Source organism: Nycticebus coucang, chromosome X (assembly GCF_027406575.1).
Source record: "Nycticebus coucang isolate mNycCou1 chromosome X, mNycCou1.pri, whole genome shotgun sequence".
Classification (NCBI taxonomy): Eukaryota; Metazoa; Chordata; class Mammalia; order Primates; family Lorisidae; genus Nycticebus; species Nycticebus coucang.
In genome coordinates, this window is record NC_069804.1 from 168,749,046 (window position 1) to 168,776,739 (window position 27,694).

General features: G+C 39.0%; 1 protein-coding gene across 5 annotated transcripts in view; it reads right to left on the reverse strand.

Annotated features, from left to right (window-relative positions):
* FGF13 (fibroblast growth factor 13) overlaps nt 1-27,694 on the reverse strand; it is a 743,931-nt gene that overhangs the window by 221,678 nt on the left and 494,559 nt on the right. For 4 of the 5 annotated variants that reach the window (XM_053580098.1, XM_053580097.1, XM_053580099.1 and 1 more), the window contains exon 3: nt 1,498-1,665. The exons of the other annotated variant lie outside the window; for it this stretch is intronic. In XM_053580098.1, the coding sequence (XP_053436073.1) occupies nt 1,498-1,665 (168 nt within the window). The remainder of the gene's footprint in view (nt 1-1,497; nt 1,666-27,694) is intronic. 5 annotated transcript variants of the gene reach the window in all.

Here is a 27,694-nt window from a genome sequence, read left to right on the forward strand (position 1 = left end):
ATTATATTTAGTAAAGTAATTGTCACTGGCTCAAGTTTTCTGTTTCAAAAAAGTACAAAATGAAGTTAGTATCTTCTCTACAAAACAACCAAAAGATTGATTTTACTCACTGTATAAGGGTCACCATTTACACCTCCCGATGAATAAATGTTGACATCAGAACTCATACCCAAAAAGGATAGCTTGGATACCAAAAGTATAGGTAGAAAATAAATGCAAATGGTCTACTTTATTGCTGAAATAGAATTAAACATAGACACGTGTACACTTCTCATTTTCTGGCAATGAACATTTAAAACTCTATATGGAAGGAAGATAAGGGAAACCCTTGAGATGTAAAATTTTGCTTCCAAAACTATGGACTAGAGTCTGTTTGGAGTAATTTCTTTACATAAGGAACTTTAAACCCACATGGCAGTCTTTTCCAGAATTCTCGTTACAATTGTCCAGAAAGACGATTGTAATGAGAATTCTCATAATGTAGCAAAAGGACAGCTCGAAATAAGAACAACGTTGCTTTTAGAAATTACACAAAATCCATTCATGCAAATGTGTACACCTATTGCCAAAGGACAGGCGAATTTTGTCACTTCCAATGTTATTCACTGATAAACTGTGTCATATCAAATACTGATGGGCTTTTTTCAACAAGTATTTAATTAACGTACACATTATACACAGTAATACTCAAATGTTATTTTGTAAGCTGAAATGTCTGGAGATAGCAATACGTTTACCACACTTTATTGGTAATGTGAAAAACTATTCCTGTTTGATGGATCATAGGTTAAAAAGTTGAGAAAAATGAATAAATACTCTTTCTGTCCAGACAAGGTACTTTGGAGATCGATTTGTGATGTGGATTGCAATGAATACCTTATTAACCTCTGTATGTAACACCAAGTAGAGATGTCCAAACCTGTATTTGAGCTGAAAAGAAAAGACAAACTACTCATAGTTTCCTGGAAGCATGCATTTCACTAAGACAAGGTGCAATTGGGCGTGCATTATACGGTAAGTCTAGGCCCGTTCAGCGAACTAAGTAGATCATGAGCATTCTTCAAGTGCAATGCAGAAGCTTTATGGAGTGGAGGAGAGTTTATAAAAATCGAAACAATCTTCTCATTTCATTTTATAAGTGTCATTTATCAGCTGACTCCTGCCTCAGGAATGCAAGGTGATGGGAGCAGACTTGGCCAGATGTTGGCTACAGAAGCAAGCAACTTTGGAAGCCCAAACGGGGCAGTGTAATGACATCGACCAAAAATGTTTCAGCTGCGAAAAGCAGGATGACACTGCACGCTGTACCAGAGATGACTGTATTATACAGTGTCCCATCTGACACTGCATAACACATCCACGGGCCAGGCAGGAGGCCTCCTAGCTATGGCAGAGGCGGAGCAACACATAGCACACCAGAGGGCAATGCAGTCCAAAAGAAAGAGAAAGAAAGAATGAAAGAAAACAAGCAAAACACAACGTGTGTCGTGCACAAACCTTCGGGCTCTGTGTTCTCTTTGTGGTGTACTTGCTTCAGCGGGCAGCAGAAGATTTCGTGACACTTAGCACGAAAGGGGGACTCTTTTTTCTTTAATTCCGCGGATTGGATGGAATCTTGCCGTAACATAATGTATTCCTGTGTGCCAGGGGGGGCGTCATCCAGAACTGTGGTCACCACATAACAAAATGAACTCAAGTTAGAGCGTCAGAAAAGTAGCGAATGTCTAAAAATCAAATCTACTTCCAGGGAAGACTAAAGAAACAACATCCCTAAGAAAAGTTGCAAAGAAAAACATCTAATAGCTTGGCAATTTTATTTTAACAGGCCTACCTGGAAATACTAAAGCCCCGGGAATGGCTTACTCTACCACACATATCTGGATTGCTAGCACCATGAAAATTTAACTGTGTTAAACTGTACCCAAAGTGCAATAAAATATTTTAGTATTGATACCCATGTTGTATCTAAATAAACACCATGTAGAACTTGCAAGTTTCAGTTTGAGATACCACATAAATATTTACACGTGAAACTGGGTAATGTCCACCAATTATCAGTGAATTTGCTTATGTTTCTTTCTTTGGTCTACTCCTGGTGAAGGCTTGACTTCCAAGCAGTATATACTGAGTCAGAAGAAACAAGGGTGCTGTTCTTCATGGTTTTTTGAGACCTGGAGCTAGAATGCAGTGTTGTCATCATAGCTCACAGCAACCTCAAAGTCTTGGGCTCAAGCCATCCTCCTGCCTCAACCTCCCAAGTAGCTTGGACAATATGCTTACAACCACTAGACCTGGATGATTTTTTTGGTATTTTTTGTAGAGAGAGGCTCTCGCTCCAGCTCAGGCTGGTCTGGAACTCCTGGCCTCAAGCAATCCTTCCACCTCAACTTCCCAAAGTACTAGAATTACAGGCATGAGCCACTGCACCAGGCCTGTTCTTTACTTTTGGATTTCCAAAGAGAACTAGAGTTGTTGTAACTAATTGTCAGATGTTCAAAACCCCATAATGAAGCCAAGAGTTTGAGAGCCTAATCATCATACTGGATCAAAGACCTACCTTGTTGGATTATGGAAGAGCTGAGTCTGGTATACTAATTTTAGCTTTTGATACACACCAGGCTCCTCTCAGTTCACATTTTCTTTGTAGACCCTTTGTGTTATTTTCCCAGCAGGATTGTATATCACCAATGTTTTATACCCCTGCAAAAACAGTATGTCTGCTTTTACAGGATTCACTGATACATTCTTTAGTCTGAAAACTTCCCACCAAAGTAGGTAAAAATTTGATCTGCATTTGCAGAAATAGGCAACTGACCACAGAATGGATTTTTTTTTTTCTTTTCCGCACCCTTCCCAATCAGGCCATTTCATTTCACCAGGAGTGAGTCAGTTGCTCCAAAGCTGTGATTAATGACATGCTGACTCATTCTACTCTCCCAAATGCATGCACTTAACATGCATTTAGGAGGACTAATACCACTGTCAAATTTCTTATGGAGAGAATAATGCCATGGTGTTTATAAAACATAAACAGATTATGGCTGAATTTACATGGGATCTGAAACTTCCTCATTTGGCAAAACCTTCCAAGCTCATTGGCTGAGATCTAAATGGACTTTAAGAACTTTCTTTCAGGTTGGAGGAAAAAAGCATAAACACCAACATAACTTCCAAACTAGTATTATGAGTTTCAAACAAGTTCTTGATAGATTGCCTGTATGTGGAATTGTTGTCTTCCTTTGTAAGTCATTAAATTATGCAAGAAGCTGATGAATATTTTAGTCAGCTCTCTTTCTATTTTCCTCCAGCATTCAGCAGCAGAAATCAAAAATGTTATATAGACACACCATTACAGCTTTTTCTGGCAGAGAGTTCCCTTCATATACTAGGAATGTGACTATAACTTCTCAGACTCTTGTTGTTGAATGCACATCTTTGCTAGCAACAGCTGCTATTCAAAACATTTGCAACCATTTCCTGCCATGAGCAGATAGTTATGATAATATAGACACTTATCAAATTCCAGTATCACAGCTGAAGAAAATTCTGGTTTTATCATCCAAAATGTTTAAAGAAAACTCCCAAATTTGGAACTGTTTAAAAAAAAAAGAAGCACCCCAATTATATGGATTCTGAGAATTCCATTTTTATATACTGATATATAGGAAATATTTTAAGACTAAAGGGCAAAAAGAGGAGAGGACAAAAATGACTTTTGGCCAATGCCAAGATAACTTGTTATTCAGAAGTCTGTGACAAATATCTGTAAATTGTCCTTTTTCATTGTTCAATTATCAACAATGATGTCACAAATGGGCATTTCTGGAGATTAATGGTGGACCGAAGCTAATAGATTTTTGGCTAACTCTCTAGCCAACAGATTTTCTCAGCTGGCCCTTAATTTCCAGAAAATGCCCGGCACTGCCATCATTATTGTTTAATTAGATAACAACTGGTTATCTGTAACATACAACAAAATTCTAGTGAAAGTGACATGATGACTGATACAAGAGCTAACCCCAAAATTCATCACAATGAGGAAAGCACGAAGGTCACAAAAGTGCAGGACAATTGTTTTTCACAAAATTCTCTCTCTCTCCTGTTCTTCCTTCAAATTGAATTTAGCAAGTGCAAAAGGTGCCAAGATGAGAGTGTTTAGGGAGCCATCTGAGTAATAACCACAGGCACAGAACATTTCCTTGGAAATCGTGAACATGTGGGAATTAATGGGTCAGCTTTGGGTCTCAGGCTATCTCTACTCAACGCTTCAAACATCAGTCAATTCCAGCAAAACAGAAAAAATACTAGTCAATCTAATAGTAGCTTGGTGTTACGTTGACAAAGAGCTAGAAACTTGTTGGATTTTTCTTTTTAATAAGGAGCAGCATTGTATAGGCACTGCCTTACTTGGGTTTCTAAAGTCTCTGAACTTAAGGATATCTTAGATGAAATGTTAAAACTGTTATATCAAGTCTACCTATTCCAAGGGCTCCCTTAGGTAGGAAAGTGGCTGTATGCATAGGTGGCAGCAGCAGGACTGAAAGGGGACTTCGCATAGGACCCCAGCACTAAGGCAGGTGGGTACCATGGGTGCTTTTGAGTATAAAATGCTTCCAAGGGGTACCAGCCCTAGGAAGGAGAAAGGAGGCTTGCAAAGAAGCCAGTTCATCAAAACAAGAAAGAAAAACAATGGGATTCTTCTTTCTCTAGATGTTTTCTGCCATTTCCCCCCTTTTAGTGTATTCTCTACTTGCAATGCACCTTTCTCCTCTGACAACCACTCCTCCCTCTGTTCAAAACCATTTGTCCACATTTCCTTAAAATCATTCCTGCTGCCCTTTCCCACAATAGATTTACCCATTCTTGAAGGTGGACAAAAAATTCCAGTGATTAAATAGACATTATATGTATACAAAGCTTCCTCCTGTTTCTGAGGTTCAATTTGAATCTTCAAGGCAGATATGGTGGCAAAAGTGCCTCACTATTGATTTCTAGATCCAGGAGCTCCATTAGAACAGCTGCCAAAGAGTAGGCCTCCGGGAGGAAATTATGCCCATATAGCCAGTGCCCCCAGCCTTGATCACACAACCCACCCACTCAGGACTCTAAAGTCCAACTTGAGCAGACTAGGGTAGGAAAAAACAAGTACACACATGCAAATCCATACATCCACAGACACACAGACACTGACTGGTGGCATACTCAGACACAGAGGAAACAAGAGTAAGTGACTTTAGTAGTGGGATGATAGCTATAAGCACAATATATGAAAGAGCTAGTTTCTATTACAAATGGTGTTCTATTGACTAGCCATGATACAGGCAAGCCTACAGCTAAGTTTGGTTTCTCATCAGCACTGCTGACTGCAACTGAGCCATTCCTAATCTTCTTTAGGCTTCTCATCAATCACCAAGATCAAAGACACTGTCAGGGAGTAGTCATGGTAAGAGAGTTTGATAGAGCCTAAGCCTAATGACATGGCCAAAGGTACTTGTGTTCACAGAAACATAGTATTCTCCTTTCAAACTAGAGGTAAAGAAAGCACCAATCTCTAGCAAACCTTAATCTCTGAAAAAATAAAAAGTAATAATTCCAATGTAACATATCTTTTAAATGTATTCTTAATTAAATGAATTAACCATTTATCTTTCCTACGTTTAGAAAAACCAGTTCTTGGTTTACTCCATAAAAGTTCTATCAATAGATATAATATTGATCTCATAAAGCAGCTACTGGAATATTTAATAGCATAACAAGAGATACGGTGTAATCATCTACATCATCTCAAACAAAATTTCTTTAGAGATAATTTATTGCAACCCCTTTTTCTTAAAACATAAAGGAAATAAAGTTTAGGAAGGGGAAGTAACTTAATAAAAGTCATAGAGTAAGTTACTGGGAAAGCCCAGCCTCGAAGCCAGGATTCCAATGTTTTTCAGCACATCTAAAGTAAGAATTATTTGTAAAAGCATCAATACATTAGGCAGCCATTGGGTTCTTCGGTATTTCTTAGCTTCCAGAATTACCTCTGTCTCCAACAATTTTTTCTTATTCAAGGACAGAAAAGCAACCAGAGACAGCCGAGGAAACCATTTCGAGTAGACAATGCCCCCAAAGACACCTGTCCCCTTACCAGGCCACTATAATTAGCAAGGTTTGCTGGCTTTAAGCTGGAAGCAGTTAACAAGCCCTCATTTACTTGATGATGCTGTTCTTTTGTTTTTAAATTTACTCATCACAAAGGTGACTCAACATAATTAATGATACATGATTTTAAGTCAAAGTAAATCTGAGATCACCAGGGCAATGGGAATACGGATAATATACAGCAATGAGACTACTAAAGTTATTAGACAAACATTAGGGACTCCAGCAAAAAAATAGGCAGAAATGTAGGAAACAGAAAATATGGTAAAATATACAGATTATCAAATTTCCTTACATAATCAGAACGAAAGTCAGAAGGAAATGGAATAATTAGAGCGATTACTCTTCCATGTCACTGAGCACCTGTCATGCTGGAAAATGCATTCAACCACAGGATGTGTTAGCTCAAGACTTCCATTTGCCTCCCAGCTAACCATCTACTTGTCTATATATGATTTTTAAGCTTTACTGCCATGGTGGACATTATAAAGATGGCAGTTTTGAGTGTGCATGAGTAAGCTAAGTAAATAATTCACTGAATGGAATAGATCAATGCTAGTGATCCTTCAATTTGGCCAAGGTGTAAACAACTTTAAAATATTTCTAGAAATTTCAGTTACCTTCTCCTTTGCCACCTTCCCCATTCTCCATTCAGTCCCACAAACACAACTAAGTCTCCCTCCACCCTATCTTTCTTCAGGCTGTTTTGCTCTTTTCAGGGCAAGATGAAATGCAAATCCCTACTCTGCTGGCCCCCTCCCCTCCTCAATCCCTTCACATGCCCTGCTTTCTATTAGTCCCAAGATTATGACAGACTTTTTCCTGACTCAGACCTTATACTTGTTGTTCCCTCTAACTGCCTCTTTCTGCCCTTCAGGGTTCCTCTAAATGGCATGTCCTCAGAGATGCCTACTCAGACACCTTAGGTAAGTTTGTGCTTGTCGTGATTTGTAACTATTTTATTTATATATGTACATATTCGTTTATTGTCTGGCTCTCCCCACAAAAATACAAGCCCCTGGAGGCAGGGACATTTTATGTCTCATTTACTATTTCATATGTGAGGCCCAGGACAGTGCCTTGCTCATAATACATTCAAAGAATTCTCATTCGCTAATTGAAGGATGTCCTCCTTCTTCATGAAGCCTTCCCTAGATGGTAAGGCAAATGGTCAGCTCCCTTTCCTAACTCCTAATTTCTATATAACTTCTTAGGAAATTGATCTTGTGATGCCTTGGGACAAGCTTTTGGTTATCAGGGACTTTTAGTAAAAAGTTAGAAGGATAATTATATTCACATATATGTCATTTCTTCATAACTTGAACGTAAGGTCCCAGAGGTCAAGGACCGTACCTTAACCTCTTTGGGGATCATCTTTGCTTTCCTAATGGACTACAATACTTTGCACATGGTAGTTCTGCCTGCACAAAATATCCCCTCTTCTGGGGATAGTCATGCCTAGCTTAAAGGTGTGTGTGAAGAAGGCCAATAAATGGAGAGGGCAGCCCCCTGCCCGGCGCCTAGCACACACCAAGTAAGAGGCAGCTGCAGTGGAGGCAACCCCAGATGCCAGACATGGAACTGTTGAGCCCTGCACCCTGATGGCTGGAAAACCACAACTGCCACAATGACTTGCCATTTTCTCTACGACCTTCAGAATACCACTTCACCTCTCTATGCCCCAGTTTCCTCATTTCAAAAATAAAGAATTTAGGCCAAGATTTCTCAACACTGGCACTTTTGATATTTGGGGCCCACTAATTATTTGTCGTAAGGAGCTGTCCTGTGCATTGTAGGATGTTGACCTGCATTCCTAGCCTCCACCCACTAGATGCCAGTAGCTTCCCCTCACCCAAATTGGGACAACTAAAAATGTTGCCAGACATTGCCAAATGCGCCACCACCCGCCAAATGAAGGCAAAATCGTGCTAGTTGAGAATCACTAGACTTGACAGGTGAAAAATTTCCCCTGTCTCTTCCCCCTAAGGGCAGACTCTGGCCCATGATGATCTTATTTTCATTTTTTTCCCACACCTCAGCCCAGGGTTGCCCCATACCTTTGTGCAGTGGTGCTATTCACTGCATAAAACTGTCCAGCAGCACACATCTCTGTACGGCAGCCCTGCTTCAGCCCCAACCACCACAGTAGTTTGCTCAGAGTTCTAGAGCAGGTGTCCTCAAACTGCAGCCCACGGGCCACGTGAAGCAGTGTGAATTGTATTTGTTCCCGTTTTGTTTTTTACTTCAAAATAAGATATGTGCAGTGTGCATAGGAATTTGTTCATAGTTTGATTTTGTTTTTTTTTTAACTATAGTCCAGCCCTCCAATGGTCTGAGGGACAGTGAATTGGCCCCCTGTTGAAAAAGATTGAGGATGCCTGTTCTAGAGCATTAATTCAACCCTTGTTTTTTTAATTAGCCAGTTTTGTTTGTTTTTAGTATCCTTCCAGATCTTGTGCTGGTGAGTAAATCAGGACTTAAACACTGGTCTTTGCTCCGAAGCCTGTCCACAACGCTGTATCTCTCAACTCTGGTCCCTCTTCATCAGCTCCCCACATGAGCTCTGCACTCTTAGGATCCACACAGAACTGTTTCAGACTTTACATAAACTGCAACCTCAGAGCAGTCCAAGCTCACAGCTACAAAATAAAATGGTACTAAGAACTCTTTGGGAACCTCGTTGGTGACTGGCTAGTGACGATGCAATAGCCTTTCTTTTGTAACATCATGCAAAAGGAGATTGGGGCTACATTTTCCGGAACTTGTTTCTGTGGACCTTATTGTTCAGTGGTTCTGCACCCTAGTTTTACATCAGAATCACCTGGGGAGGTCTTATAAAATGCCCACATCTGTGCTCCACCTCCAGCGATTCTGGTTTAATCAGCCTATGAGCAGGGCCTTGGTAGCCTAAAGAGTTCCCTGAGTGGTTCCAAGGTGCAGCGAGGGTGGCAAACCAATAAGTCTAATTGAAAGAGCAAGAGAAAAACCCACAAGTGTAAGCACAATTAACTGCAAAGATGTCTAAGTAAAGAAAGAGGACTTAAAATGCCAGGCCCCTTGATCACATATGGAATCCAAACAGATCTCTCAAGGAGAAAGTTTCCAGAGCCTTAGAGTGTAAAGCATACTGGCAAAGGCCTTATAATCAACTTGTCCTGCTTGCAAAGCACAGCTCCCCAACCACTTACCACCAGTGTGACCTTGGGCCAGCGCTGTATACTCTTTGAGGCTTAGTTTCCTCATCCACAAAATGAGATGATACCTACTTTTAAATGTAGACCCTGGTCCAGCACAGTCACCTGGGAGCTTGCTAGAAATGTAGACTCTCAGCCCTGCCACGTCCAGATCAGCTGAATCAGAACTATTTCCTTAAGGGTCTGAAGCGATTGCTATGCACATTAAAGTTTGAGATGGGCCTAACGCAGTGGCTGGCATGCAGTCACAGATACATAGTTGGTACTTTGCATGAGTTCATTCCCTTCTCACCTGAGGCCAAACATTTTTATGGGCAGCAGTTAAATGTAGATTCTTAGCAACACAGACATGGGGTGGAGCAAAGAGCACCTCTTCCTCCTATTCGGTGACCTTGTACTTGTACAGGTCAATTTCCTACCTTTCATAGATGAAAGTGGACAGTGGCTCATGCCTGTAATCCTAGAACTCTGGAAGACCGAAGCAGAAAGATTACTTGAGCCCAGGAGTTAGAGACCAGCATGAGCAGAAGTAAGACTATCTCTGCAAAACATAGAAAAGCTAGATGGGCCTGTAGTCCCATCTACTTAGGAGCTGAGACAGGAGGATCAGGTGAACCCAGGAGTTTAAGGTTGCTGTGAGCTAGCCTGATGCCATGGCACTCTAGCCTGGGCAGCAGCAGAGTGAGACTCTGTCTCAAAAAAAAAAAAAAAAAAAAAAAAGGATGATGTGGGCGAAGCATTCTGTACGTATCAAGTACTCCCTACGTATTAACTGAGGCTGAATTCATGTTAGGTTCTTTCCCTCTCCCCACTGATATGTCAACCAGTTAATATTCTTGCTGGTCCACAGAGGGCTTCACATAACCTTCACTTTAGTTTTCTAACCAAAGTGGGGGAATGGCCTAGAGAGCAAATAAGATGTTTTCACTGCTCAGGGCTTACTTAATTGACTGAAAAACAGCATTTCTTTCAAAATTCTGTTTGGAATTCCTTGGAAATGTTTAATTGTCACTGCTTTCATTGAAAATTTTTGTTTGATCTTACTTATTTTGCTTTAAATGCAAAGTGCTTCTGGCCAGAGCGTCCTAGGGACTAAATCTCTAGGCAGCCTTTAAAGATTACTCATAGATTGATTCTAAGCATTTCTTTGCACTAAATTCGGTCTCTTCCTCCATGCATAATTATGGAGGTCATTGGCATCATTTCAGGTAAAGGTTCCTGGATAACTCACTGTCCTATGCATGTTGTTTCAGCCAGCTGTGCCATCTGTGTGTGTGTGTGTATGTGGCCATGCCTGTGGCTAGACATATTCCTTTGCTTTTAATAACTATTAGTATTAGAAGCTCCAGTTAGTCTTACAGAATGATGTCACAGTTACTCACAGAAACTTTCTTACTTGAAATCTTCCCACCCTTTGATTCTAAGACGTTTCTCAGGGAACATCACCAGCTAAATTGCTAGAGAAAGCCTATTTTCTTCTCTCAATCTTTTCCATTTTTAGAACTTTAAATGTGAGAGGACTGAGGTTTCCTCGCCAGCATACTATACACTCTCCTGCATTACACCTGTGTCTTTCTAGAAAATGTGCTCATCAACACTATGCATTTACACTCAGCATGTTAGAATAATCCTACGCTGATTGTCATCACTATTTCCTTCATTTTTTTATTTGGTGTTTTAAAAACTAATCTCTGATCCAAATCTCATGGGTCAAGGGAAGAGTGGTCCTGGTCATTGCGTCAAGTCTCCAGGGTGAGCTCAGGAAATCCTGCCTCATGGACTCTGTTGACAGCTAGGAATTTCTTAGTCCTAGCACTAGTGGCTGGAAAATTATGCTGCAATGTTGTTTTAAAATGATATGATGTGGAGAGTGAGCGATACCATCATGTCCACTTCCACTTCCCCATACCATTTCCTATCCAATAAAGGTATCTATGTAGCAAGTTCATTTTACTTTATTAATCAGGAAATACCTTTATTTTCAAGCAAGTGGAGTTCTCTTTTTTCCTCTTCCTGCCAGTGTTCTGTGATCATATGTACCTCTTTGGTGGCACCTTTCTCCACTCCCAGTGGAACTGGTGAGGATTCAGTCAAGTTCATCAGCAATCCATATTGACTGACCCTTTGGCAAAAACCATTAAGCAGATACCAATATATAGGCTAATATGTAAAAACCATCTCTCAGAAACTAGGAAATATGTATATGTCACTGTGGCTTGGTGCTACCTGGCTTTCTATGTAATATGGCTCTGCCAGTGGTGAGGATAGAAGTACAAGGAGGAAGAAGGCAGAGGCAGGGAGGTAAGAGAAGGATCTTCCAATTGATCAAGATGTGAGTCATGACTCCTCTTGTTTCAGTTAAAATATGCCCTGGTTAAATCCTTCTCTCCCTAGTTAGTCACAAGCTGCACTCAAGCTCATCAAAAGGCAGTTAGTTCAATTTGGCCCCAACAGCGTATTCATCAATTTTCAAGTACAAATGGTCCTCAACACCTCCAGGAAATGCAGTTCTCTACCTAAAATGCTGTGGAGAGATTCCTCCCCTTAGATAGTTAAAAGAAGCACATTTCTAGCTAATGTATAGCACTAGAACCTAATTCCCAATTACAACAGTTAAAATACAGAAACTACTTCTAATAGAGAAAGAAACATTCCACTTAAATGGGTGCTTTTCTTTGCACTCATGCCTGCCAGTTTCTAACTCCCCATTCAGTAAATAGAGCGAGTGTTTCTTCTCAAGAGGGCTGTCCCTTCAGGGATTACAGATGGAAGAATATATTGTGCCAGGTTAGAACCCACTCCAAATTTGTTTGAGAAGAATTTCAAAGCAAATGGTATTTGAGTTTGTTTACTCTTGGCAGCATTTCTGTTTAAGTAAAAGGCACTACAGTTATTTTAAAAGCCTCAAGCCATCAAATGTCCTTAAAATAGCACTTAATGATTTAGGTATAAATGAATTATAAACACTTAGATTTAACTTCCCCTTAATTCCCTATAAGCCCAGGTGGTTAACTGAGGTTTTAGCAAAAGAACACTTGGCCTCTTTTATCCCATTAAAGACAAGGTCTTCCAAGGTAGGCTCTAAGCTGGGTTTGATGCTCACATTTAGAACATTTGGAATATAAATCATTGTCTTTGATAGTAAAATTGAATTCCTGATGAGTACATACTTTCAAATCATATCACTTTGAATATTCATGGCGATTTATGGGGCAAGTAACATTATTGTTTCTATTTGACACAAAGAAAACTGAGTGTCAGAGAGGGAAAGACACATCCTGAATAACCCAGCTATCACGGTGCACAACCGAGCCTCAAACCTAGGTCTGCATGCCCCCCAGGCCTATACTGTTATCGTATCTTACATCATATGTTTCTTCGTATATCTGTGGTAGGCAGAATATGTTTAAATACTGTGGTCGTGAATAAGTCGTAAACCCTAGAACTTGTGACTATGTTCCCTTAAGGTTGAAGAAGATAGAATTAAGATGTCTAATCAGTTGATTTCACTACTGGGGGAGATTAGCTTGAATTATTGAAGTAGACCCAAAGTAATCACATGAACTCTTAAAACTAAAAGATAGAGGCAGTAGAATATGTCAGAGAGATGAAAAGGAAGAAGAGGGGTGAGGGATTAGAAGTGTGAGAGCAATCAGCCTTCCATTGCTGCCTTTGGAGATATGGGAAGGGGGCCATGAGTAGGCATAGCCTCTATAAACTGGACATGGATCTCAGGTGACAATCAATGAAGAAGCTCCTCCGAGGAACTAAATTCTGCTAGGCACCAAAATGAGTGAGAGAACAGATCCTCTCCTAGAGCCTCCAGAATGGAATACATCCCTGCCAAGACCTTAATTTGGGCTTGCGGGGATGGGTGCCTGACATCTGACCTACAGAAATGTAAGATAATAAATTTGTGGCTCAAAGCCACTGTTTGTGGTAATAGGCATGGCAGCAATCGAAAACTAATATATTATTCATACCTTAACACTGAAAACATCAATAGGTTCTAAATTCCATGAACCTTCTATAGTTACTTTGATAACAAATAACCTAATATTGTATGTGGAGTTGACAGATCCTCGCCGTCTTTAACCAGAGAAGAAAACATACCCAGAAAGTTGTTTCCTTTGTGGTTTTTATTTTCCATTCTTTCTCCTAACACTACCTTTCAACATTCTTTCCACAAATATTATTGGGAACCTACTATATGTCAGGCATTGTTTGAAACATATAGTATACAGAAGATAGGGGAAAAAGTTGACAAAACTCAGCTATCATGGAGTTAATACAGTTGGGGGTAGGGGGAAGCAAGCAAACAGAAAACAAATTGTTAAGATGAGACCTCCAAGGATGTCTGAATCACTGGTTGGAAGGGAGCTGCCTTGAATTGCTGCTGGACCCACATAAGTGAGAAATAACCTTTTATGAGGTTAAGCTTTTGATATGTCAGTTGGTTTCCTGTTATTGTGGTGTACCCTAACCAGATCTATAGAACATAGAAGGGTTCACTAACAAGGAGACATTGGAGGAGAGATCTGGAGGAAGTGTGGAAGGGAGTGATCTGAGGACATATCTAGAGGAAAAGAGTTCCCAGTAGAAGGATCACAAATGCAAAGGTCTTGAGATAGGATGGTGAATTGCTACCTTTGCGGAAAATGATGGAGGTTGATGTGGCTGGAACTGAGAGTCATGTGAAGGGCAGAGAGGCTGGAGATGAGGTCAGAAAGGTAACAGGAAGCCTGTTCATATAGGCCATTATAATAACTTTGGCTTTAATTCTGACTGGCAGGGAGCCACTGTTAAGCAGAAGATGATGTGATCTGGCTTATGTGATCAAAGGCTTACTCTTGCTGCTCTATAAAGTACAGACTCCAGGGGGGTCAAGATGGAAGCAGACAGACTGGTTAGGAGGCTACTATTATAATCCAGGCAAGAAATGATAGTAGTTAGAGCCAGTGGTAGTGGAGTAATGGGGGAAGAAGTGGTTAGATTCTAGTTGTATATGTTAGGAATATAGACACTAATGAATGGAAGTCATGGATGACAGCATTTAGCAACACTATATAATAAAGATATCCTTTGATAATGGTAAATCCCTAAGAGACATACTTCCCAGAGGGAAAATACTTACTATGGATTAGCTAATTCTACACTTTGGGCAAGAAGGAGAGACATCTCACACTTAGATCTCTCCTGTAATGTCTCATTGTACTAAATACATCTATATAGAGTGTGATCAAGTAGGTACTCCAATGGCAAACATTACCATTGCGGGACAGTATCGATGGCTGTGATGGAGATGATGAAGGGCAGTTTGCAAAACAACATTCTTGAGAAATTGATTCTCTTGAACCCTGTACTATTCTTGTTTCTGTCCTGTAAACTCTATTTTCCTTCTGTCTTTAAGTCAAATATCCCACCAAATAAATCTAACACTTGAATGTTGGGAGAACAACCTTAGACCTCAGGTGCCCGAACTCCTGGCCCAGCCTACGAGCTCAAGAGTACATGCTCTACTTTTATTGTATAAGCTACAGCATCTTTGTGAGTCCAGGTTTCCTCAAGTTGGGTTGTAGATGACCTGTAAAGTCTTTTCCAGAGCTTACATGGTGGGGAGTGTTCCTTCCCTTTCCTCGATATTTTCTTCCATATGAAACTTATTAGCACAACATTGTTGGCTTTCCTCATCCCATGATTCATTTGTTTCCAGAAGTGGTAGACTGAATGGTGAAGTGTTATAAGAGAAAATAACAGCCCCTAACCCAGCTCCTTCCTTTTTTTTCTTTCTCTTGGGGAGCCAGCTCTGCTCCTGTATGCCATAAGTACTGTAGGTGGAAGGCCTGTGATAGGTGAGGGATGACTCAGAGCTGTGGCTGAGTGGATATTGCTTTTCATACACTGTTCTCATTTGACTTGTTTTTTAATGTGGTTACAGCTTGCACACAGGAAGAAAAAGAGTTTTTTGGGGGGTTCTCTTCTCCTCCCCAAACTCCCAGCAATATTTGTGAATTCTCATGGAGAAACCTAAACCCTCTACAAAATGTCAAGTTCTGCTAGCCAATCTTGCTCTGGCTCTCTGTCATTCATGGCCAAGATCAGCACCAGGAGGCCTGAACTGCAAGGCCGGAAAAAAATGGAGGGAAGAATGAAGAAAAGATGAGGTAGAAGGGGGGAGAAAGATGAGTGAGTGCAAGCCTTCTCTCTCACAGATGGAAGGAGAAGGCCATCACGTTAATTTAAAAACCTGCTGCTGCCATAGAAATCACTGGTTGTTGACTGATGTTCTTGTAGTCCCACAGGAAATTCTGTCAAAATCCCTATTCCATTTCAAAACAGCAATAAGGAAAAGGGGAAAAGTAATGCAGGACACACAGGGGAACAGCGACATGTATGCAAGGAGGAAACAGAACTGTGAATTCATTCCTTTTTAATTATATTGGAGCAGCATCCACACTGGGTGGCAGCACAAGCTTCCCCAGTATGACCTCCCTGACTTTTATAGATGGCCCTTGCCAGTGGGTCCCCACTGACATGCCTCCAATTTTTGCATTAATTGGACTCATGCTGAGAAACCTGGTCATTTGGGGACTGCCTGTCGGTGTCATCAAGAAATTGAAACATGCCACTTTTCAAAAGCTTGAAAAATGTCAGTTATGGGAGTGGAACCATTTCCTAGTTCTCATACTAAAGACAGCCCTCTGCATCATCCTTAATGGACAGTTAAGTGGACTTTAAGATTACACTCAAGGCAAAAAGTTCCATGTAATTTCTCTCCCAGCCAACTAAATGCTTACTTGCTGAGTGGGAGAAGAGATAACCTTTAGAGTTTCTATGAAATGCAGAATAATCACAATCCTTTTAGAGTTGTCTAGAGAGCAGTTCTTTCCTCTCTTTTCATTCCCAATGTCTTTGTGTAACACCTGTTTAACTGACAACCTCTCAAAGACAAACTTAATGCATGTGAGATATTCTCAGCTGCTTGAGACATCACATGATATGAGACTTTAGCTGGCAAAGAGATCCTCAGATGAAGCTATGACAACCTGAAAGAAAATATTTGGGGCTGAGAGTAGGGTGGGTCACAGATCTAGGAAGCAACAATGATCATGGACTGACTTGCATGCGATTTTTGGTTACCAAACGCTTTCAGCAAAGCATTTCTCTATAATTACTTCTTCTCTGCAGGGAACTTTAATCCCCAACAATAGAAAAAAAATAAATAAATTTTAAAAAATAAATAAATAAATTATTGGGATATAAAAAAAAGAAAAAAAAACTTGGGCCCTAAAATTTAATCTAAAATGGAATTCTGGTTTAACATATTTTTTCTTTTTTTTTTTTTTAAACACACTTCTTGGTTGAGCATTTCATTATATAGCAAGTCAATGCTTTTCCACCTCTTTAGAAAAAAGTATCTCATTGTATGTACAGAACTATGCTAGGAAAAAAAACAACCTCAGGAATAGCAGCTCCTTGGAATATCAGTGATCGTATGTTAAGCTAAAATTTATATTTAAAAGTATTTGTATTTCTTAAAGTGCTAATATATCTTAACCTAGTTCCTCTTAGAACATTTTTCAATTATGGTTAATTCATTGTTAAGAGCATCTAAGCTTTATCTTCTAATGCCACAGAAAGATAGTGCTATTCTAAATCAATGTGTTAAATACTTAAGAGATTAGGTTTTGATATCACTCTCATCCTCTGAGGCAATAGGCTTATTAAAGTTTTCAGTGATTTGAAAAAAAAAAAAAAAGAAGTCCCTTACCAAATATCTGGTAAGCATAAGAGGAAAACAATTCTCTTTTTGATGTCCATATTTAAGGTGGTCAGAATACACAGAAGGGGCAGTAGGCATGTCTCACTGGTAAACTTCATACAGCCTCTGGCTCTGATCTTGGCCTCATGTTTGCATCTTTTTTCATGACCAAGTACAGCTTGCTTCTCTTCTCCCAGTAGCTCCCTAGAAGCACACAGCCTAAAACCCTGTGACCACACCTATAATGTCCTCCAGCAATGGGTGCAGGAGGACTCAAGTTCTGACTCAGGTTCACCAGAATACCAGGAAATGGATGGATCAGTTTTCATGATAATGCAATCAGCCCCGCATGTCAAGGAAAAGGGCATGCAATTACCAAAGAACAATGTGATGGTTAATTTTATGTGTTAACTTGCCTTGGCTATGAGGTACCCACATAATTTGTCAAACATTGTTCTGAGTGTTTCTATGAATGTGTTTTTTTAAATCAGTAGACTGAATAAAGAAGATTGCTCTCCATAATGTGTGTGGGCCTAATTTAACCAGTTGAAGGCCTGAATAGAACACAAAGGCTGACCCTCCTCCAAATAAGAACAAGTTCTTCATTCCTGATTGCCTTTAAACTGAATCATCAGATTTCCTCTAACCCTCGAACTTAAACTGAAATACTGACTCTTCCTGGGTCTCCAGCTTGACAGCCAATTGACTAGAACTGTACCATTGGCTGTCCTGGTTCTCAGGCCTTTGAACTTGGACTGGACCTACACCATCAGCTCTCTAGATCATTAGCTTGCTGAATAACCCTGCACATCTTGAGATCTGGCTGCCTCCATAATTATGAAAGGCCAGTTCCTTATCTATCAATCTATTTATCCACTTCCATATGTGTGCGCACACACGCACGCATGCACACACACACACAATAGTAGTTCTTTTCGTCTAAATAACCCTGACTTATGCAAACATACACCATGGGAAGCTGAGACACATGAAAAGTCCACATGCCCATTTCTTCAACCAAAATTTTACTTAGCTGCTTTGGTTTTTCATTGTAAGAATCAGCCCTCTTTTTCCCATCTCTTACCGATGGTGGGTGTTAGCTCTGTATTATGGTGGATACACCCTATGGTGATGCTCAATGGGTTACACTCCTATCTAATACCTTCCATTAAAATGTGGCAGAACCTGTGATATGCTTTTATTAATAGGAAATGGTAAAAGTAAAGAGATTTTAAAGATGCGATTCAAGCCCCCACATCAGTTCATTTTGAGTTTATAAAAAAAAAAAAAAAAACAACCTCACTAATTTGGATGGCCTTGACCTAATTTGGATTAAAAGAGAGATTCACCTGCTGGCTTTGAAAAAGTAAGATGACAGATGAGCAGACTTGGGAGAGGATCACATGGCAAGGGACTCTGGGCAGTTCCATTGGTCCTACAACCACAAACAACTGAATTCTGCCAACATCCCATGACTTTAGGAAAGGATTATGACCTACAGAAAGGAACACAGCCCTGCCAATACCATGATTAGGTCTTGTGAGATCCTGAGCAGAAGAGCTAGCCTCAAAATATTTACTAGCAGGGACTTTACTATACCCCAAATGTCCTGTTATTTTGAAGTTTTTATGATTATGGTGGAAGAAACAAGCTATGGTGATGGACCACAGTAGTTGAAATGGATCTATATGTTCTATAAAAATTACCATAATAATGATGAATGATTATCTCAATATTTAGCATTAATCAAGTCACCTCAGAAAGGCTATAACAAAAGGAAAATGTTTTAATAGAATTTAAATAAAGTGGCTAATATTTCATCCATGAAAAATAAAGTTATTCTAGCTGGGCATTGTGGTGAGTGCCTATAGTCCCATCTACTCAGGAGGCTGAGGCAAGAGGATCACTTGAGCTCAAGAGTTTGAGGTGCTGGGAACTATGATGCTACGGCACTCTACGGAGGGTGACTGAATGAGATTCTATCTCCAAAAAATAAAATTAAATTAAAAAAAAGTTATTCTACATATGAAATAAAAAAGCTTTTTTTCATGAGCATACAATTTTTATTCCTAGAAGGGACTCATTTGTGGTCTTTATTTCTCCTTTTCAAGAAAAAGTTACTTGAAAACCTTTGCATTTCATTTTAAATAAGAAAATCATTTTGGAATAACTTTATTTTTAATTGGAAAGGGTTTTCTTTATCCATAATATTTTTATTTTGGTAAAATACATATAGCATACAACTTGCCATTTTAATCATTTTTAAGTGCATAATGAAGGGGCAATAATTACAACCACCATGCTGTGTAACCATCACCACTATTTCAGAACACTTTTTATTACCACAAACAGAAATTCTGCAACCATTAAACAAAAGCTTTCCATCCCCATCCCCTCAAGTCCCTGGTAACATATAATCTACTTTCTGTCTCTATGAATTTGCCTGTGGAGTCATGAAATATTTGTCCTTTGGCATCTGGCTTATTTCACTTAGCAAAATGCTTTCATTACAGAATGTTTCAGAACTCCATTCCATTTTATGGCAGAATGTTATTGAATTGTGTATATGTAACACATTTTGTTTACTCACTCATCTACTGATGATATTCAGGTTGTTTTCAATTTCTGGCTATTGTGAATAATGCTACAACGAACTTTGGTATACAAATATCTGTTTGAATCTCTGTTTCTTCCACCTGGGAGTGGAATTGCTAGATCAGATGGTGAGTCTATGTTTAGCTATTTGAAGAACTGCCAAACAGTTGTTCACAGTGGTGGTACTGTTTTATATTTATATTAACATCACATAAGGGTTCTAGTTTCTCCATATTCTCTTCAACACTTATTTTCCCTCTTTCTAAAAAAATATACATGCTAATGTGTGTGAAGTGGTATCTCATTGTTGTTTTGATTTGCATTATCCTAATGATCAATGATATTGAGCATCTTTTCATGTGTTTATTGGACGTTTTTCTATCTTGGAGAAATACAAAAATATATATACACATATACATATTTGGAAAAATGCCTACTTAAGTCCTTTGCCTAATTTAAAAAAATTGTCATTTTTTTTTGTTGAGTTTTAGAAGTTCTTTACATATTCTGGACATTAAATACTCATCAGATATATGATTCACAAATATTTTCATCCATTGTATAGGTTGTCTTTTCACGTTCTTGATAATGTTCTTTGATGCACAAGAGTTTTTAATTTTGATGAAGTCCAATTTTTTAAATTTTTCTTCTGTTGCTCATGCTGGTGATGTAATATCTAGGAACCAATCGCCAAATTCAAGTTCATGAAGAGTTACCCTATGTTTTCTAAGTTGATTTATGGTTTTAGGTATAATATTTTGATGATGATCTACTTCAGTTAATTTTTATATATGAGGTAGGAGTACATTTGGTTATTTGCACATGAAAATCCAGTTGTTCCAGAGTTCTTCATCTGTTGAAGAGACTATTGTTCCTCATTAAATAAATGGATTTAACTTCTTTGTCAAAAATTCAGTTGGTCTTAGATGTATCGATTTCTTTCTGGACTGTCAATACTATTCCGTTGGTCTATATGTCTATTCTTGTGCCAGTATCACACTGTTTTGATGACTGTAGTCTATAATAAGTTTTGAAATTGGAAAGCATGACTTCTCCAACTTTGTTCTTCTTTTTCATGGTAGAAGTCCCTTACAATTCCATGAATTTGAGGATCAGCTTTTCCATTTTTGCAAGACTGCTGTTAAAATTCTCATGAGGAATACATTGAATCTACAGATCACTTTGAGTAGTAGAGACATCTTAACAATATTAACTCTTTTTATCCATGAACTCAGGATGCTATTCCATTTATCTAGGTAGTAATTTCCTTTTTTTTTTTTTTGTAAAGACAGAGTTTCACTTTATTGCCCTCGGTAGAGTGCCGTGGCGTCACACAGCTCACAGCAACCTCCAACTCCTGGGCTTAAGCGATTCTCCTGCCTCAGCCTCCCGAGTAGCCGGGACTACAGGCGCACGCCACAATGCCCGGCTATTTTTTTGTTGCAGTTTGGCGGGGGCTGGGTTTGAACCCGCCACCCTCAGTATATGGGGCCGGCGCCCTGCTCACTGAGCCACAGGCGCCGCCTAGGTAGTAATTTCTTTCATCAATGTTCTATAGTATTTAGTATCTCCTAGGTTAAATTTATTCATAGGTATTTTATTCTTTTAGATGTTATTGTAAATGGTGTTGCTGTCTTAATTTCCTTTTCGGGTTACTCATTGGTGATGTATAGAAACACAACTGAACTTACATGTTGATATTGAACCCCACAACTTTGCTCAATTAGCCCTAGTAGTTTTCTTGTGGATTCCTTGGGATTTTCTTTATATAGTATTATGACACATGTAAAGAAATTGTTTCACTTCTTCCTTTTCAATACCTTTTTTTTGGGGGGGGAGTCCCTAATTATTCTAGCTAGAATTTTCAGTACAATATTGAAGAGCAGTCGGGAAACTGGGAACCTTTTTCTTGTTCTTCTGATATTAGACGGAGAAATTTCAGTCTTCACCACTGAGAATAATGTCACCTGTTGGGAGTTCATAAATGCCTTCTATCATGGTGAGGAAGTTCCTTAGTATTCCTACTTTTCTGAGTGTTTTTATCATGAAAGGGTGTTGGAGTTACCATATACCATTTCTGTATTAAGGTGATCATGTGGTTTTTCTTTCATTTGATTAATGTGATGTAGTATTATTAATACATTAAGTGATTTTCTTATATTGAACCATACTTGTATTCCTGGCATAAATCCCATTTGGTTGTAGTGCATAATACTTTTCAATATACAGTTGGATATGGTTTTCTAGTATTTCATTGAAATTTTCTGCATCTGTATTCTAAAAGGATATTACTCTTTAATTTTCTTGTCTTGTGATGTCTTTAATCTGCCTTTGGTAGTAGGGTAATCTGGACTCACTGAATGTATTAGAAAGTGTTTCCTCTTCTTCTATTTTGTGGAAATGTTTGAGAAAGATTGTTGTTATTTATTCTTTAAATGTTTGATAGAATCACCAGTGGAGCCATATGGCCTTGGACTTTTGTTGAGTGGTTTCAAATTACTGATTCAATCTTTAAGTTGTGGTTCCATTCAGATATTCACTTTCTTCATTATTCAATCTTAGTAGGTTGTATGTTTCTAGAAATTTTTCTATTCTGCCTAGGTTATCCAAATTCATGGCATATAGCTATCCATATTTTTCTTTTGTAATCCTTTGTATTTCTGCAAGGTCATTAGTAATGCCCCGACTTTCATTTTTTATTTTTGTTATTTGCATCTTCTCTTTTTTTTCCTTGACAATCTAACTAAAATTTTCTCAATTTTTTTCTTTTATTTATTTTTTATTTTTTTATTAAATCACAGCTGTGTACATTAATGTGATCATGGGGCACCATACCCTGGGTTCATAGACTATTTGACACATTTTCATGACACTGGTTAACATAGCCTTCCTGGCATTTTCTTAGTTATTGTGCTAATACATTTACATTCCACATTTACTAAGTTTCATGTATACACTTGTAAGATGCACCGCAGATGTAATCCCACCAATCTCCCTCCCTCCACCTACCTCCCCCTTCCCTCCCCTCTCTTTCCCCCTTCCCCCTATTCCTAGGTTGTAACTGGGTTATAGCTTTCATGTGAAAGCCATAAATTAGTTTCATAGTAGGGCAACATTGGATACTTTTTCTTCCATTCTTGAGATACTTTACTAAGAAGAATATGTTCCAGCTCCATCCATGTAAATATAAAAGAGGTAAAGTTTCCATCTTTCTTTAAGGCTGCATAATATTCCATGGTGTACATATACCACAATTTATTAATCCATTCGTGGATCGATGGGCACTTGGGCTTCTTCCATGACTTAGCAATTATGAATAGGGCTGCAATAAACATTCTGGTACAAATATCTTTGTTATGATGTGATTTTTCGTCTCCTGGGTATATGCCTAGTAGAGGAATTATAGGATTGAATGGCAGATCTATTTTTAGATCTCTAAGTATTCTCCAAATATCTTCCCAAAAGGAATGTATTAATTTGCATTCCCACCAGCCATGTAGAAGTGTTCCCTTTTCTCCACATCCACGCCAACATCTCTGGTCTTGGGATTTTGTGATATAGGCTAATCTTACTGGAGTTAGATGATATCTCAAAGTAGTTTTGATTTGCATTTCTCAGATGATTAAAGATGATGAGCATTTTCTCATATGTCTATAGGCCATGCACCTATCTTCTTCAGAGAAGTTTCTCTTCAAGTCCCTTGCCCAGCCTGCGATGGGATCACTTGTTCTATTCTTGCTTATATGTTTGAGTTCTCTATGGATTCTGGTTATGAAACCTTTGTCAGAGACATAACCTGCAAATATCTTCTCCCATTCTGAGGGCTGTTTGCTTGCTTTACTTACTGTATTCTTGGCTGTGCAGAAGCTTTTTAGTTTGATCAAGTCCCAGTAGTGTATTTTTGAAGCTGCTTCAATTGCCTGGGTGGTCCTCCTCATAAAATACTCGCCCATCCGGATTTCTTCAAGGGTTTTCCCTGCACTCTCCTCTAGTATTTTTATAGTTTCATGTCTTAAGTTTAAATCTTTGATCCAGTGAGAGTCTATCTTAGTTAATGGTGAAAGGTGTGGGTCCACTTTCAGTCTTTTACAGGTTGCCATCCAGTTCACCCAGCACCATTTGTTAAATAAGGAATCTTTTCCCCACTGAATGTTTTTAATTGGCTTGTCAAAGATTAAATAACGGTAAGTAGCTGGATTCATCTCTTGATTCTCTATTCTATTCCAGACATCTACCTCTCTGTTTTTGTGCCAATACCATGCTGTTTTGATCACTATCAATTTGTAGTATAGTCTGAAGTCTGGTAGCATAATTCCTCCTGCTTTGTTTTTATTTCTGAGTAATGTCTTGGCTATTCGAGGTTTTTTCTGATTCCATATAAAACGAAGTATTGTTTTTCCCAGATCTTTAAAGTATGACAGTGGAGCTTTAATAGGGATTGCATTGAAATTATATATCGCTTTGGGTAGTATAGACATTTTAACTATGTTGCTTCTTCCCAGCCATGAGCATGGTATGTTTTTCCATTTGTTAACATTTTCAGCTATTGCTTTTCTTACAGTTTCATAGTTCTCTTTATAGAGTTCTTTCACATCCTTTGTTAGATAAACTCCCAAATATTTCATCTTCTTTGGCACTACTGTGAATGCGATAGAGTCCTTAACTGTTTTTTCAACTTGGCTATCATTGGTATATATAAAGGCTACTGATTTATGAATGTTGATTTTGTAACCTGAGACGCTGCTATATTCCTTGATCACTTCTAAGAGTTTTGTAGTAGAATCCCTGGTGTTTTCCAGATATACAATCATCATCTGCGAAGAGCGAAAGTTTGATCTCTTCTGACCCTATATGGATACACTTGATCGCCTTTTCTTCCCTAATTGTGGTGGCTAAAACTTCTATCACAATGTTAAAGAGCAGTGGAGACAATGGACAGCCTTGTCTGGTTCCTGATCTGAGTGGAAATGATTTCAATTTAACTTCATTCAATATGATATTGGCTGTGGGTTTACTGTAGATGGCCTCTATCAGTTTAAGAAATTTCCCTTCTATACCAATTTTCTTAAGTGTTCTGATCATGAAGGGATGCTGTATATTATCAAAAGCTTTTTTCAATTTTTGTTGTTGTTGTTGTTGTTGTTGATCTTTTCAAACAACCAGATCTGGGCTTAATTGATTCTTCCCATTGTTTTCTATTCTCTATTGTTAAAATATCTGCTTTAATCTATATCATTTGCTTTCCCTGCTTGCTTTGGGTCGAGTTTGTTCTTTCTTCTATATTGTCTCAAGGAATAAAAATAAGCACTTCTTGTTTTTTAATGTAGATATTTATAGTTATAAATTTCTCTCTGAGCTCTCCCTTTGCTGTATCCTATAAGTTTTGATGTATTGTATTTTTTTCATTAATCTCTACATATTTTCTAATTTCCCTGTGATTTCTTCTTCGACCTTTCTCTTCTTTTATTTCTTTCTTGTTTTTTTGTCACAAAAGTTAAAAGCTTATTTTTCGAGATGAGGTCTCATTATATGTTGGCCAGGTTGGTCTTGGTCTTGAACTCCTGGGCTCAAGTGATCCTCCCATCTCAGCCTCCCAAGTAGTTGGAATTTTAGACATGCTGCACTGTGACAAAGAAGGCACACTCTTTCTTTGACCATTAATTGTTCAAGAGTATGTTGCTTAAGGCTGGGCATGGTGGCTCACACCTGTAATCCTAGAACTCTGGGAGGCTGAAGTAGGTGGATTGTCTGAGCTCATAAGTTTGAGACCAGGCTAAGACAGAGTGAGACCCTGTCTCTGAAAATAGCTGGTCATTGTGGCGTGCACCTGTAGTCCCAGCTCCAGGAAAGCTGAGGCAAAAGAATCACTTGAGCCCAAGAGTTTGAGGTTATGGTGAGCTATGATGCCATGGCACTCTACCAAGGGTGACAAAGTGGGACTCTGTCTCCAAAATAAATAAAGAGTATGTTGCTTAATTTCCATATATTTCTGAATTTTCTAGTTTTCCTTACATTGTCAATTTTTAGTTTCATTCTATTATAGTCAGAGGAAATACTTTGGATGATTTCAAATTTAAAAAAAAAACAATGAAACTTGTTTTGTAACCTAACATATGATCTATTCTAGAGAATGTTCCTTGTGTACTTGAGAAATATGTTTATTCTGCTGTTGTTAGGTGGAATGTTCTATACATAACATGCCTACTAGGTCTAATGAGGTATAGTGTGGCTCTGTATAATAATGCTTTCATGAAAAGAAGTTCAGCATTATTATGCTGAAGTCAAATAATTTTCTGGAAAACTAAGTCTTCTCTCTCATCTAATTCTCAAAGGAGCCCCAAAGTCTTCAGAGAACTAATGAAAACTTTAGCTCACCACTACGTAAGCCGTTATTTAAAAATTTTTATTTTAAAAAATTGTTTTACTTTATTTATTTATTTATTTTTTTTAGAGACAAGATCTTTCTATGTTGCCTAGGCTAGTTTCCTGAGCTCAAGTGATCCTCCCTTTTCAGTCCAGAGTTACTGGGACTACAAGCGCATTCCAGCATACCTGGCTGTAAGTAAGCTGTTACATTAATGGTAGCATGGTTTTCTTTTATACTTCAGGAAACTACTCAAGCCATTCAAGCCAAACTAGCAGTTAGCCTCAGCTCTCACGTATAGGGCTGGGCTAAAAAATGGAGGACATCTGATAGGGAGCTTGAAATTAGTACACCAGACCAGTGATTTTCCTTCTTTTCTTTTTTTTTTTTTTTTTTGTAGAGACAGAGTCTAACTGTACTGCCCTCGGGTAGAGTGCCGTGGCGTCACACGGCTCACAGCAACCTCTAACTCTTGGGCTTACGCGATTCTCTTGCCTCAGCCTCCCAAGCAGCTGGGACTACAGGCGCCCGCCACAACGCCCAGCTATTTTTTTGTTGCAGCATGGCCGGGGCTGGGTTTGAACCCGCCACCCTCAGCATATGGGGCCAGTGCCCTACTCACTGAGCCACAGGCGCCGCCCACCAGTGATTTTCAAACTTCCTTCAAGAGCAGAAACCAACAAACTCTTGCATGGAAAATCAATACATAAACTGGTTTCAGGAGAGGTTAGAGCAGAATACCTACTCCTTCACCTCCCCTTCCTCGAGCCTCCTTCCTTATGCCAGGAGGTTTGAGAACCAATGCCCTAGATCTTTAGCTTTGAGGATAGGAAAAAGGATAGATCATCCTACCCAAAAACATGTCTATTTGCTCTGCCTCTAGGACAGTGGTAGCCTACACCTGCATCTAGAACACTAAGTCAGGCACAGAGTAGATATGATGTGGAGCAGAAACTTAGGCAAATTGCAGTGTTGTCATCTTTAGCATTGGCTGTCCAAGACTCATATTAGCTTAATAAAGGGTTTTCTATGGCAATGTCAGCATGCATGTCACTGCCACTCTTCTACGCACCAAGCAAATAAAGTCTGGCTAGGGCAAACGTATCCTGTCTATTCAATAGACTAGAAAAATAATCCTCTCTGATTTGGAGGCAAAGCCCAACTTCATCTCTACCAGCCAGAATTTGTATCTACCCCCATCATCAGCCAAAGTGTGAGATCAGGCATTAGGCAGTAGGGGCATGTACTCCTACCATGTAAAAGAAAGTTTTCATTCAGGCCCGTAAGGAAGACTCATCTCCAAACTGGGAAGCCAAGGCCTGCATTCAGGACAGCAAGCAAGCCTATCAAAGGGAAGGCAATCTCTTGGACTTGGTGTATACAGTCAAGGTCACCAAAAGGCACAGTAAATAGCAGCCGATCAGCTAAGTCACTTCAGCTGTGGAGAACAGAAAATCAGAAACCATCCATTAATTCCATAATTTTTACTGAGCAGCCTCTGTTAGCCAGACACTCCTCCAATGTGGAAATGCCCATTGCAATCAGAGGAATATGTGGTCAGGAGGGGAAGCCACAGAATTACCCAATGGTCAGACTCATCATCCACCATTCAAGCTGCTGAATGTCCACATT